Source organism: Pelobates fuscus, chromosome 8, assembly GCF_036172605.1.
Source record: "Pelobates fuscus isolate aPelFus1 chromosome 8, aPelFus1.pri, whole genome shotgun sequence".
Taxonomy (NCBI): domain Eukaryota; kingdom Metazoa; phylum Chordata; class Amphibia; order Anura; family Pelobatidae; genus Pelobates; species Pelobates fuscus.
In genome coordinates this window covers 108711442-108725434 of record NC_086324.1, presented here as the reverse complement: position 1 = coordinate 108725434, position 13993 = coordinate 108711442, and the positions used below count along the sequence as shown (strand labels likewise).

Below are 13993 nucleotides of genomic sequence, written 5' to 3'. Positions count from 1 at the left end.
TTGACTCGAGTATAAGACTAGGGTGAGAAATGCAGCAGCTACTGGTACATTTCTAAATAAAATTAGATCCTAAAAAAATATATTAATTGAATATTTATTTACAGTGTGTGTATAATGAATGCAGTGTGTGTGTATGAATGCAGTGTGAGTGTATGAATGCAGTGTGAGTGTATGAGTGCAGTGTGTGTATATGAGTGCAGTGTGTGTGTATGAGTGCAGTGTGTGTGTATGAGTGCAGTGTGTGTGTATGAGTGCAGTGTGTGTGTATGAGTGCAGTGTGTGTGTGTATGAGTGCAGTGTGTGTGTATGAGTGCAGTGTGTGTATATGAGTGCAGTGTGTGTGTATGAGTGGTGTGTGTGTGTGTGTTGCAGAGCCTTGGTGGGGGTGGGCAATTTATTTGTTTTTTTATTTTTTTATTATTATTTATTATTTTTATTTATTTAATTTAATTATTATTATTTTTGTATTATTTATTATTTTATTATTATTATTTTTTATTATTACTAATTATTTTTTTTTCTTCCCCCCTCCCTGCTTGATACATGGCAGGGAGGGGGGCTCTCCTTCCCTGGTGGTCCAGTGGCATTGGCAGATCAGTGGGGGGGAGAGGGGGTTGTCAGAGCTGTAACTTACCTGTCCTGCAGCTCCTGTCAGCTCTCTCCTCCTCCGCGCCATCCGTGCAGCTCCCTCTGTCAGATCCCAGTGTAAGTTTCGCGAGAGCCGCGGCTCTCGCGAGATTTACACTGGGAGCTGACCGAGGTGCTGAACGGACGGCGCGGAGGAGGAGAGAGCTGACAGGAGCTGCAGGACAGGTAAGTTACAGCTCTGCCAGCCCCCCCCAGCCCCTGTCTGTATTATGGCAATGCAAATTGCCATAATACAGACTATTGACTCGAGTATAAGCCGAGTTGGGGTTTTTTAGCACAAAAAATGTGCTAAAAAACTCGGCTTATACTCGAGTATATACGGTACCTATTTAGCAAAAACAAATTTGCTGCATTATTTAAAAATTTCATTTGGAGGGGTAAACACCCAAGAATATACCATAATATCGTAATTAAGAATAAGAAATAAGGTGGAGTAGGTTATCCCAATATATATATTACGTACATGTTAACTCACTTTACCCTCTTTTAAACTTAAAAACAAGTGATTCAGATTGGTTCCATTTTGAAAAAAGAGGTATGAGCCCATGTGATATAGCCAAGATCTTTTGGGCTAACCTTTCAGCAATCAATACTAATTCCATATCTAATCCTATAATTAAAGGGACACTATAGTTACCCAGACCACTTCAGCTTAATGAAGTGGTCTGGGTGCCAGGTCCCTCAGGTTTTAACCCTTCAGATGCAAACAGCAGTTTCATAGAAACTTCTATGTTTAAATTACAGGGTTTTACTGTCTTCTGTACAGCCAGTAGAGGCACATCTTCGACACTGGGAGGCATATTATGCCTCGATCACGCAGAGCGTCCATAGGAAAGCATTGAGAAATTGACAGCTTAAATGCGCGCGGTACATGATGCACATGTGCATTGGACTCCGCTGACGTTGGCGGGGGGGGGGGGGGAGGTCACCAGCGCCGAGGGAGCCCGGCACTGGAATAAGGTAAATGGCTGAATGGGTTTTAACCCCTTCAGCGCCACGGGAGGGGGCCCCTGAGAGTGGGGGCACCCTCAGGGCACTATAGTGTGAGGAAAACCACTTTGTTTTCCTGGCACTATAGTGATCCTTTAAAGACATAAAAATCAATTGATTAAATGAAAGAAATATTTTATTTTATTAAATAAATTATCCTATGAGGCTCCAGTTGAAATACTCATGATAGTATAGATTTAAATTTGATGTCCAGGAGGATGATGGGTATTCAAAGAATTGCAGACGTTGTACAAAATGGAGGAAATATGCCCTTTAACTTTGTAGCGGATGGCATTGGGCTGTCCTTAGAATTATGTATATTCGCATGTTTTCGGTTTAATTTTGCCATGTGTATGTCAAGTGTATGCAGCATTCGTCTGATTGTTCTGTAAAATCACTCCAGTTATTATGCAAGTGAAACTATCGAACAATCAGACGACCCCAGGAGTAAGTGTGCCTCCAATTACCGTTCGCAACAATATTGCAAACGGGTAATTGGCAATTCGTGCAGTATGTACTTTGTCCTCTGGGTAGCCCCCATTCGGGACACGAACACGTGGCGGCGGCCATCTTAAACTCCCGAACAGCGGTGTTTTGCCGTCGGGTGTCTGGAACCCAAATTGGACACTCGGTTAGGCAAACACAGCTGAGACCTCCACACTGCTGCCAATTTGTGTAAAAACTACCGAACGGCTCCCCGTTCGTTAGAAAGAACCCCACGAACAATGGGATTTACCCGAATCCTCCCCAGTTCTCATAACCCAAGCCATTTCATTCCCTTTTCTGTGACCAACCGCAGGGCCAAAATGTATGGAACCCTTTTCGGCTGTTAACTCCAGCGCGGTTGGTCTTTTTAGTACCTCCAGGAATTTCCCGAACCGCTGGTCCGATCTGGGTGATTTTTGGATATGTGTCTCACCCAGATCAGGGCTACCAGGGGATGTCATTTTCAAAGGGGTACCCCTAGGTTTAGGGGTACACCCAGAAAACAAGGGGAACTGTATCCTGCATAATGGGATTATGTGTCATACTAAGGGGAGGGGTTGTGTGAGTGGAAACTCGTGTATGATTGGTGTATTGTATAATTACTGTAAATCCCTCCCTTGCATAGGAGAAAGCATTAAAAGAAGGTTGTGTGATTAAAAGTTCAGTTCTGCTTCTGATGCTGTGTGTCGTACAGTCATTGGGATTGATGTTGGGATATTATTGGATTGTCTTGCCTGCTGGAATTATTGCCTTATGGATTTTTAATATTGTTCCTGAGCCTCACTAGGATTTTGAGTGGAGATAACCTGTGGAATATCAGCTCTCCGCTACAAACTTACTCCAACAAAGATTTTTGCTCTCGAATAGGGACATTTTGAGAATTAAAAAAAATGTGATGAATAAATAATGCATACTTAATCATTGGTTGGATGACTTATTCTCTTTTGCATATTCTCAAAAAAAAAAAAATAATAATAAAAAAAAAAATTCAAGGCATTAAGGTAGCCTACATGGTGTTTTCATCACTATAGGGTCAGGAATATATGTTTGTGTTCCTGACTCTATAGTGTTTCTATAAATGTAAGATGATAGGGAATTAACCTTAGGAATTTTTTGAGTTTGAAGAGAGAATAGCAGTGTTCCCCTCCAAACAGGGTGTGCGAGTGATCTCTTTTTTTCCAAGCAAAACATTTGAAGACTCAATCTCACAGTGTGGTTTCTGAATGGCAGATATTGAGCTCTAACAGCTTAAGCTCGGAAGTACTGATATCCTGGTTGCTTCAAAGAAAAAATCCATGAGTAAGGTTTATTCATGGTGCCTTCCAATTTACAAAAACTCTTTAACAGCTTTCATCCTGTGTATTCTGTTGTGTTTTGCCAAGGGCTTACATCCAGCAACTTAGAAAGTCCAAGTTTCTGCTATATATTTTATTTCATCAGAGACTTTGTTTAGATCCTCTGATTTCCAGATTTTTCAGGGCAGTTGCTTATCTCCTTTCTACTATGAGAGAAATTGTCCTTCCGTTGGATCTTTATTTGGTCCTTTCAGCACTCTGTGAATTTCCTTTTGAATCCTTACAGGATTGAAGATTAAACATTCATACCTTAAGACGATCTTTCTTGTAGTATTTACACCAGCTAAAAGACTTGAGGAACTAGAAGTGTTAGCAGCTAATCCTTCTTATCTTGTTTTTCATCTGGATAAAATAGTTTTGAATTAGTGCTACCTAAAATATCTTTGGCGGACAATGTAAATCAATAAATTGTTCTCCCAACCTTCTGTCAAAATCTTTAAAAGTTGAAAAAAAAAGTTAATTTCATTGTCTGTTAAGCACACCCTTCAGTACCATCTGGAAAAGACTAGATCTTTTAGGCGTTCTGACAGGAATTATGTTCCTTATCAAGATAAAAATAAATATCTCATGGCTCCTTAGCTAGATTAAAGAAACTATTACTTTAGCTTACAAGTTCCTTCAGATTACCTTTCTTCATTTAAAAGGTCATTCCACCAGAGCAATTTCTACATTTTGGGCGTTAGAGCATTTGCGATTCCAGTTCAGATTTGCAAAGCCGCCACCTGGTCCTCCACGCACACTTTCTCCAAGCACTGTAAATTAGACATACAGGCCTCTGAGGATACTATTTTTGGACGCATGGTACTTCAAGCAGTGGTGAAATTAAGTATGCCTACTCTCTGGGATTGCTTGTTGTACACTACATCTAATCTAGATGGAAAAGACAAAATAGTACATACCATAAATTTCTTTTTCCTTTATTGCTTCCCCCCCCCCCCCTCTATTGGAGGCAATGCACATATTTCCCCCCTATATTATAAATATATTTTTGCAGTTACAGCCTGCTGTAGTAGTTATGATGCCAAGAATCCCCAGGTCCAGTTATTTTGTAATGGGGCAAATAATTTTAAATAGGTCCCCACCTGGCTCTGATGCTTTGTGGAGGTCCATTGGTGTACTTTCAGCTTCTGCAGAAGCTGCAGTCATTGAGTATCCGTTTTAATATGCTATATTTTTTGCATTGCCCAAATCTTTAGTCTTCACACAAACAAAAGTAAATATTTTAAAGAACGCTTCCACTGCTCACTCCAGAAAATACTTAAAATGTATGAACACTGCTAAGCCACATGACATATGCACATGCCAGGAAAGCTCAATGAACTGAAGCAACTTTGAAAAGAGGAGTGTGCCAAAATTCCTCCACAATGATGTGTGAGAGTGATAAATTCATGGAGAAAATAATTACATGAAGTTATTGCTGCTAAAGATGGTTCTACGAGCTATTGAATTATAAGGTGTACTTGGTTTTTCACACATGGCTTCTCCATTTCGGCTTTTGATGATTTTTGTTAAATCATGACAGTATGTAATATGTTATGTGTTGTTCATCTGAGGTTGTATTTACCTAATTTTTTAGACCTGCTAAGAAACAGATGATTGTTATGTCCTGATATGTAAAACCATAGAATTAAAGGAGGATGTACTTTCTTTTTCTGACTACACCCATCCTATACCACTGTGTATGTATTTATTGATAGACTATAATATTTAGACTGTTCTTTACTGTAAAGTTGTTCAAAGCGCCATTTAGTTGAGTATAATTGTGTTTGTGTATCAAGATTGTAAATCTTATGTGTTTTTTTTTTGTTTCCCTGCACAGAATTCCATACGTCACAATCTGTCTTTGAACAGGTATTTTGTTAAAGTGCCACGTTCACAAGAGGAGCCTGGGAAAGGTTCATTCTGGAGAATAGATCCTACATCAGAAGTTAAATTAGCTGAGCAAGCATTCAGAAAGAGGAGACAGAGAGGAGCCTCCTGTTTTCGTACTCCGTTTGGTCCACTTTCTTCCAGGTTAGAAGAATGCCTTTTTTTCTCTCTCAATATGCACACATGACTTAACAGATCAGATTGGAAATACATTGTTATATAACATTCAGCTTGATGGTTGATGTCATTTCCCTTTAGCTTTAGCTGATTGTTGGGAATAATACTGTGACGAAGTGCCCTTTGCCACTTGTTCTTGGAGAGGAGTAATGGCTAACCTTTGCCCCTGTAACTTTTTGGATTTTAAAACACTTTTTCTGCCCCTTTAAATCCATGGGAAAATGTGCCTCTCACCCTCCTCCTTTTTCCTGTCTTTTGTTCTCCAGCAGGGCATTGTCCCAGGGACACTGCCAGACCAGTTGAAACTGGCTGCTTTGTCCCTCCTCAATCTCTTATCAGCCCTTGCTATTGTTTAACCCTAGGGCGATCCAACTGTATTCGTGAGATCTGAGCGCTTTTTGGACATATTGAGCGCTCAGATCCAAGCTATCTGGGGATATGTTGGACATATAGGTTAAACATTGTATTATAAGAGATATGTATTTTTATGTGGTTTTGTAACAGTGTTTGGACTTTATTTCCTGTTAATGGAGATTTTGGACTTTAGATTTGGACTTTATTTCCTGTTACTGGAGATAATTGGCTTACCACAGCCATTTAAGCCAATTCTCTTCAGGATAGAGGAGAAGATAGACCGGCAGCACAGCCTAAATCTTTGGAACTGTTTTGGACATGAAAGCCATGCTTGCGGTCGGTCAAATGTGACTTCAACAAAACTTTTGAACCCCTGCTCTGATTCAGTGATTTTTGGATATGTTGTTCGCCCAGATCAGGGCTATCCACGGATGTATAATTTGTGGGAATATGTGGTGTTTTGAGGTGTTTTCTGTGTGTTTTCTGCCTGTGGGTAATTGAGTTAGTCCATTTTGTTTGTTAATTGTATCACAGGCAGAGGGGAGGGTTTGTGTACATTACCGGGGCGTGCCTAACTGTACACGAGTGTTTTGATTGGCTTTGTGTCCTGTGTACCACAAGGTGCACATGGGTGGTAACCTTGTGGGAAAACCTGTATAAAAGACAGTAAACCCTCAGTTCATTCTGTACATGTTTGACCCTCAACACGTAGTCTTGTCGCGTGATTGGAGGGGAACTGCTTGTAGCGGAGCGGCAATATTAAATCCCACGATCTCCGCTGGTATTAAGGGTAAATCCACAGTCAGCTCTGAAAAGTAAGGCGATATCCCAAATCCCCCGTAACCGGACAAAACACAGTGCTGGGAGTCAACTGAGGTCTTTATTCACAACTTACAGTATTTATGCAAGTCCCCATGCAAGGGGTTTCCTTACTGATATAGAAGGGGTAACACAGTAAGGGACTACATGGGGGACTTAACATTTGGAGCAATTCTCCCATCAGGCACAGCTGCACGAGAGGGACACTCCCACTGAAATACACCGTTAAGTGGATTATCCCTCCGTGCAGCAGAACCGACATTTCACATTTAAATCTACAACTTCAATAATATTCACCTTATTTGCACGAACAGATGTTCGGTAGATAGCTTGGGTCTGAGTGCACATTTCGTGTGATTACCGCTCAGATCCCAGCTAAAACAACCGAACGCCGCACAAAATACATTTGCTTATTAAATTCGTTAAAAAGTACCGAACACCGATGGGGAACCACAATAGGAGAAGACCGGAGCTCCCGAACGGCCTGGAAGTACAGCGGTGTTCGTGTTGTCGAGTAGCCGTTTTCAGTTCCATGTGCTCGACCACCAAACACCACTGGGGAGACAAAGGATCCAAGATGGCCGACTGCCGTGTGGTCAGTAGTCGAACGACAGCCACCTAGGAACACACTTATTACCTATTGCAACAATGTTGCAATCTGGTAATTGGTGCCACACGACCCTCTGTGTGTGGGCTTGGGTTCGGTACATCATTTGTTTCACGAACAGCCGGTAAAACGTCTGTTTGTGAAACAGCTAGGTAAATGCTGGCGGCTTTCGGTAGGAATACAAGTACAGATACATTTCTATACAGCACATTAAACTACAGTACATTAAACACAATATGGCAGCAATGTTCTGGACAACCTTTAAAGACACAGTTTCCTAGTCTGAAGTGGCTAGGTTTGCCACAATGCTCCCCCAGAACCAAGCCGGCATACACAGTCTGATCCTAACGGATCAGCTTGGGGATGTCCGGAGGAGTACTCACAGATCATTTTTCAAGTTCAGTTTGTCTGGACAACCCATCGGCGTTACCATTTTGCTTCCCTGGCCGGTAATGAATGGTAAAGTCAAAAGGTTGCAGCGCCAAACTCCAGCGCAGCAGCCTGACATTGTCCCCGGCCACACGGTTCAGCCACACCAACGGGTTGTGATCTGTGATTAAGGAAAAAGGTTGTCCATACAAATACGGCTGTAACTTTTTGAGGGCCCACACCACGGCCAGGCATTCTTTCTCAATGGCGGCATAGCTTACTTCACGTGGCAATAACTTTCGGCTCAGGTAAGCTGCGGGATGCTCTCCGCCATCAGCTCCAACTTGGCTCAGCACTGCTCTCAATCCAAACATTGAAGCGTCTGTGTGGACAAGAAATATTTTAGTTGGATCAGGAGCAGCAAATACAGGGGCATTAGTTTAAGCAGTCTTTAGTTGTTGGAATGCCTGATCACACTCTGGGTCCCAGACAACCTGTCGAGGAAGGTTCTTGCGGGTCAAGTCAGTCAAGGGTTTGGCCAGGGCACTATAATTGGGCATGAATTTTCTATAGTACCCTGCAGTACCTAGAAACGCTAGCACTTGGGTCATTGTCCTAGGGGTGGGCCATTTGGCTACGGCTTCAATTTTGGCTGGTTCGGGTTTTGCCCCCTCCCCACCCGGTGGCCCAAGTACTGCACTTCTGCCATCCCTATATGGCACTTGCTAGGTTTCAGTGTTAACCCTGCCTCTCCGATACGATCCAGAATGGCTCCTATGTGTTGTAGGTGCTCTGCCCAGGTCTGGCTATATATGGCGATGTCGTCCAAGTATGCGCATGCATATTCATGGAACCCGTCCAATAGCCGATCTACCATCCGCTGAAAGGTTGCCAGGCGTTTTTCATCCCGAATGGCATGAGCCGAAATTGATACAGGCCAAACGGGGTGACAAACGCCGACTTGGGGATGGCATCCCTGGCTAGTGGAATTTGCCAGTATCCCTTACATAAATCTATGGTAGTGAGATACTGGCCCCGTGCCATCTTATCCAGCAGCTCATCTTTCCGGGGCATCGGATAGGCATCAGACACCGTTTTGTCATTTAGCCTCCGGTAGTCGACACAGAAACGTGTCGTGCCGTCCTTCTTAGGTACCAGCACTACCGGCGATGCCCAGGGGCTATCGGAAGGTTCAATAACCCCTAGCTGCAACATCTCCTCAATCTCATTCTTCATATGTGCCCTGACTGCTTCAGGGACACGATATGGAGTCTGCCGCATAGGTAGCTGTCCCGGGGTCTCGACTCGATGAGTGGCTAGCAGAGTGTACCCAGGCAAATTGGAGAAGGTAGCCCCTTTAGCTACAATCAGTGTACCTGGGCACGCTCCTGAGGGCTTAGCTGCTCTCCCAGCTAAACTCCCTTGGAGGGCTCTGTCTGTTCTTCCTGTTCCAATAGGTCAGGTAGGGGCAGATTCTCGCCGCCACGTCCTCTATCCTCTCATGGTAGGGTTTGAGCATATTCACATGGAGCATGTGTCTCTTCCCTACCCCTGAGCAGGGGCCAATCACATAGGTGGTGTCACATCTCTGTTCCACCACCTGGTATGGGCCTTGCCAGATGGCCTGCAGCTTGTCTGTGCGGACGGGTTTTAAAATCAAAACCTTTTGTCCCACCTGAAAGCTGCGGTCTCTCCCCCTCTCCCCTATCGTACCAGCGGCGCTGGCGTTGTTGGGCCGCCTGAAGGTTGGTGCGCACAGCCTGAGTTAGCGCCTCCAGGCGGTCCCTGAACTCCAGCACTTAAGATACAATAGGGGTCCCATCTGGGCTATTCTCTCCCTCCCAATGCTCTCTAATTAGGTCTAACGGCCCTCGCACCCTTCTCCCAAACAGCAATTTGAAAGGGGAAATCCCTGTCGACTCTTGGGGTACGTCTCTATATGCGAAGAGCAGATGTGGTAGAAAACGCTCCCAGTCTTTATTATCCTCTCCAAACGTACAGATCATCTGCTTAAGAGTACCATTAAACCTTTCACATAAACCATTGGACTGGGGGTGATACGCGTAATTTACTATTGGCTTAATGCCACATATCCTCCACAGATGTTGGGTGACCTCGGCGGTGAACTGGGTGCCCCTATCCGATATGATTTCTTGGGGAAACCCCACCCTGGAAAATATTTTCATTAAGGCCTCTGCCACAGTTTCAGTGTGAATATTGGGGAGGGCTATAGCATCGGGGTACCGGGTGGCGTTGTCTACTACGGTTAAAATATATCTTTTCCCGGAGGGACTGGGCTTGGGTAAGGGCCCCACTATGTCTACGGCCACCCTACTGAAGGGTTCTTCAATAATGGGAAGAGGACATAACTTGGCTTTGTGGCCTTGCTCGCCCACTCGATGGCAAATGTCACATGAGGTGCAGTACTGCCTCACATCCTTAGAGATCCCTGGCCAGAAAAAAGTGTGGGTCAACCTGTATCGGGTACGTGTCATCCCCAGACAAGGGGATGTCGTGAGCAATCCTAAGCAGTTCTTGCCTATACTTCTGGGGAACTACTAACTGTTTAGTCGTCACTGTGACCGACCCCCCCCCCACTCCTCTTTCAGCAATGCGATAAAGTAGCCCTTTCTCCCATGTGTACCGCTCCCCCTCTAACCCGGCCTGATCGGTGCGTACTCTGTCCCTGTATATCTGTAGCGTGGGGTCTAACTTCACCTCTGCCTCGAATTTAGTTGGGGTATCCCAGGTCATACGTGTCGTGTGGGGGTCATGGTCTCTTACCTGAGCCTCAGAGTGTGCTGGTTGAACCGTGGTGCGAGCCTGTTGCCGTGTGGTCACTGGTGTGGAGCCTGGGGTATAAAAGAGGAGGTCATCTGGCCCAAGTCATTCCCCAGTACAACATCCGCTGGTAAGTTCTGCATTAGGCCCACTTCTACAGTCCCCTCTCCCACACCCCAATCCAAATGTACTTTGGCAGTGGGTAGTCGGTACACTGCTCCCCCTGCAACTCGTACTGCCACTGATCCGCCAGTGTGTGCCGAACCTGGAACCAAATAGGGTGCTACCAATGTTAGAGTGGCTCCTGAATCTCGGAGCCCTTGTACTTACTTCCCCTCCAGGGTCACTAGCTGGCGATGATGCTGCCTGTTGTCGGTGGCTCGAACTGACATCACTTCGTGTAGTACTCCTAGGGGTTCCTCTGCCTGAGCGCTCAATATCTCCTGGGTGGCTGGTTCTACTTGGTAATGATGGGCAGCGGCCCTTGGTGCCAGATTCTGTCGGACTTGGTTCCACGCTTGTCGGCTCCGATTCTGAGTGCACTCTTGGGATATATGTCCCCACTGCTTGCATGTGTGGCACTGGATGTTAGCCCGGCCATTATATCGGGAGGGAGGTGGCGGATTCCCCTGCGTTGGTCTAGACAGTGGTGCTATTGGGCCGGTAGGCGTTAAGGTACTGGGTTGCGCGGTGGGTCGAGGATAATTCCTAGTTATGGGCCCGTGATGCCTCCTGGCATCAAAATGCTGGTCGGCTAGTCAGGCCGCTTCAGTTAGGGTGAGGGGTTTTCGATCTCTCACCCATTCTTGTGCCTCTGGGGACAAGCCATTAAAGAATTGTTCTAACAGCATCAGCTGTTGCAGCTCCTCCATAGTGATGGCGTGGCTGGCTTGTATCCACCCTTGTGATGCTTGATCCAGCTTGTGCGCCCACTCGGCATGCAAATCTTTCTCCGGTTTGCGCAAGCCTCTGAACTTGTGCCAGTATGCCTCCGGGGTAATGGCATATCTTTCTAGAATCGCCCTTTTTACTTTTGTATAATCCTTGCTGTCCTCTCGGGGTACAGTGTGGTAGGCTTCCGCTGCCCTACCTGAGAGTTTGCCTGCCAGTAGTTGGACCCATACTGCCGGTTCCAAGTCATGCAAATCACACAGCCTCTCAAAATCTTGCAAATACCCGTCAATCTCATCCTTTTCTTCGCAAAACATCTTAAATGCATGATATGGGATTTTGTCTTTTACCTGTCCGTAAACAAAGGCTGTAATGGATTCTGCCCTGGACGGTGTTTCCGGTGCACGGTTAGCAATCAGCACAGCTTTGGATTTATTGCTGGCTACTTTACCCTTGGCTTCCAGTAGCTCCTTTAATGTCTGCCGTTTCAATGCAGCATAATCAATCTCCAAGGGTAAATCCACAGTCAGCGCTGAAAAGTAAGGCAATATCCCAAATCCCCCAGTAACCGGATGAAACACAGTGCTGGGAGTCAACTGAGGTCTTTATTCACAGCTTACAGTATTTATGCAAGTCCCCATGCAAGGGGTTTCCTTACTGATATAGCAGGGGTAACACAGTAAGGGACTACATGGGGGACTTAACATTTGGAGCAATTCTCCCATCAGGCACTGCTGCACGAGAGGGACACTCCCTCTGAAATACACCGTTAAGTGGATTATCCCTCCGTGCAGCAGAACCGGCATTTCACATTTAAATCTACAACCTCAATAATATTCACCTTATTTGCACATTTCGTGTGATTACCGCTCAGATCCCAGCTAAAACAACCGAACGTCGTACGAAATACATTTGCTTATTAAATTCGTTAAAAAGTACCGAACACCGATGGGGAACCACAATAGGAGAAGACCGGAGCTCCCGAACGGCCTGGAAGTACAGCGGTGTTCGTGTCGTCGAGTAGCCGTTTTCAGTTCCACGCGCTCGACGACCAAACACCGCTGGGGAGACAAAGGATCCAAGATGTCTGACAATCTGGTAATTGGTGCCACACGACCCTCTGTGTGTGGGCTTGGGTTCGGTACATAATTTGTTTCACGAACAGCCGGTAAAACGGCTGTTCGTGAAACAGCTAGGTAAATGCTGGCGGCTTTCGGTAGGAATACAAGTACAGATACATTTCTATACAGCAAGTACAGTACATTAAACACAATATGGCAGCAATGTTCTGGACAACCTTTAAAGACACAGTTTCCTAGTCTGAAGTGGCTAGGTTTGCCCACTGCTATATTCACACTGGGGATTGCTATACTTGTATACTCCCCTGAGCTCTAATTATTTAGCTCTTTTAAGAGCTGTTCCTCATACGCTTTCCTGGAGGTCTTTCCCACACGGTCCTGGAGGACAGAAGCTGATCCAGGGTGGAAGGGAGAAGGCGAGACTCCGGTATAGCTACGACGGTTGTGGAGTCTGCGGTGGTTGTGGTGTCCGGTGCGGTGCTTGTGGTCCTCGGCACAAGCTAGGAAGCGTCCATCAACGGAAGGTACTAGGTCGGAGTACAGGTGATCCGTTACAAATACATTTTGCCTATACTGACCCAAGTCTCAAGTTACAGATGACAGGATGTTCAGTCTGTATAAAATTGGCTACCTTGGAGCGTGGCAGCTATTTGAAAGCTATATCCAATGCTTAGTGAATATACCCCTAGACAAGAGCTATAGAACATTGTATGACAAGTGTGATGAAACCAACCTCGCCACTGGGCATTGGAGAAGCCTGTTTGCCCGCCTCCTACCTGCTGACTATGGCCCCTGGAAAATTGGTACGTTTAGAGAACTATATTTGGGCATATTGTATTTTATTGTGCGACTACTGGCCCTTTAAGCACAGTGAATGGTATTTTTTTATTGTACTGCTGCTGGCCCTTTAAGAACTGTCTGGGGGACATATTGAGACTTTGGGTAACAATACCCTTTAAGACTATGGCCCCTGAAAAGTATGAACTTTTATTGTGTGTGTATGGCCCTTTAAGAACCATCTGGGGACATATTGTGACTTTGCTGAACAATGCTCCTTTAAGACTATGTCCCCAGACCTGTAAAATAACTTGTTCCTGGCTTTCCCCCACTTGGTTCAGTAAATAGGGCTTACTGAACCAAGTATTACACAGGCGGACCACCCAGAAGTTAAAGTGTGCAGGCAATTTACCTCCCAGGCTGTGAGGTTACTGCAGGTTAATTGCACGTGGCGGCGGCCATCTTTGTTCATTCGAATGCGGTCAGCGGTGTATGCTAAAGATTCTGTGGAACTGAAATCGGCTACACATTTTACCGAACACCGCTGACCCTTACCTTCTTCCATACTGAACTTGCAGCTCCAGAGACTAAGTCCCGTTCAAAATGGGACTTAGTCGTTTTTCGGCATGAAATTGACCGACCGCACAGCCCAAATCTATGGAACTGTTTTGGGCAGGAAAATGTGCTTGCGGTCGGTCATAAAGGACTTCCACCTAACTTTTGATCCACTGGAGGGATTTGTCTGATTTTTGGAAGGGTTTATGTTTGAAGTGTGCTGAGTTCAAATATGT

The 13993-nt window shown here is 45.2% G+C and overlaps 1 protein-coding gene across 1 annotated transcript in view; it reads left to right on the top strand.

The window, feature by feature from the left end:
• The window catches only part of FOXK1 (forkhead box K1), a 388665-nt gene that overhangs the window by 204199 nt on the left and 170473 nt on the right, over window positions 1-13993 (top strand). The window contains exon 5 of the mRNA XM_063430220.1: window positions 5299-5492. Coding sequence (XP_063286290.1) covers window positions 5299-5492 — 194 coding nt within the window. The remainder of the gene's footprint in view (window positions 1-5298; window positions 5493-13993) is intronic.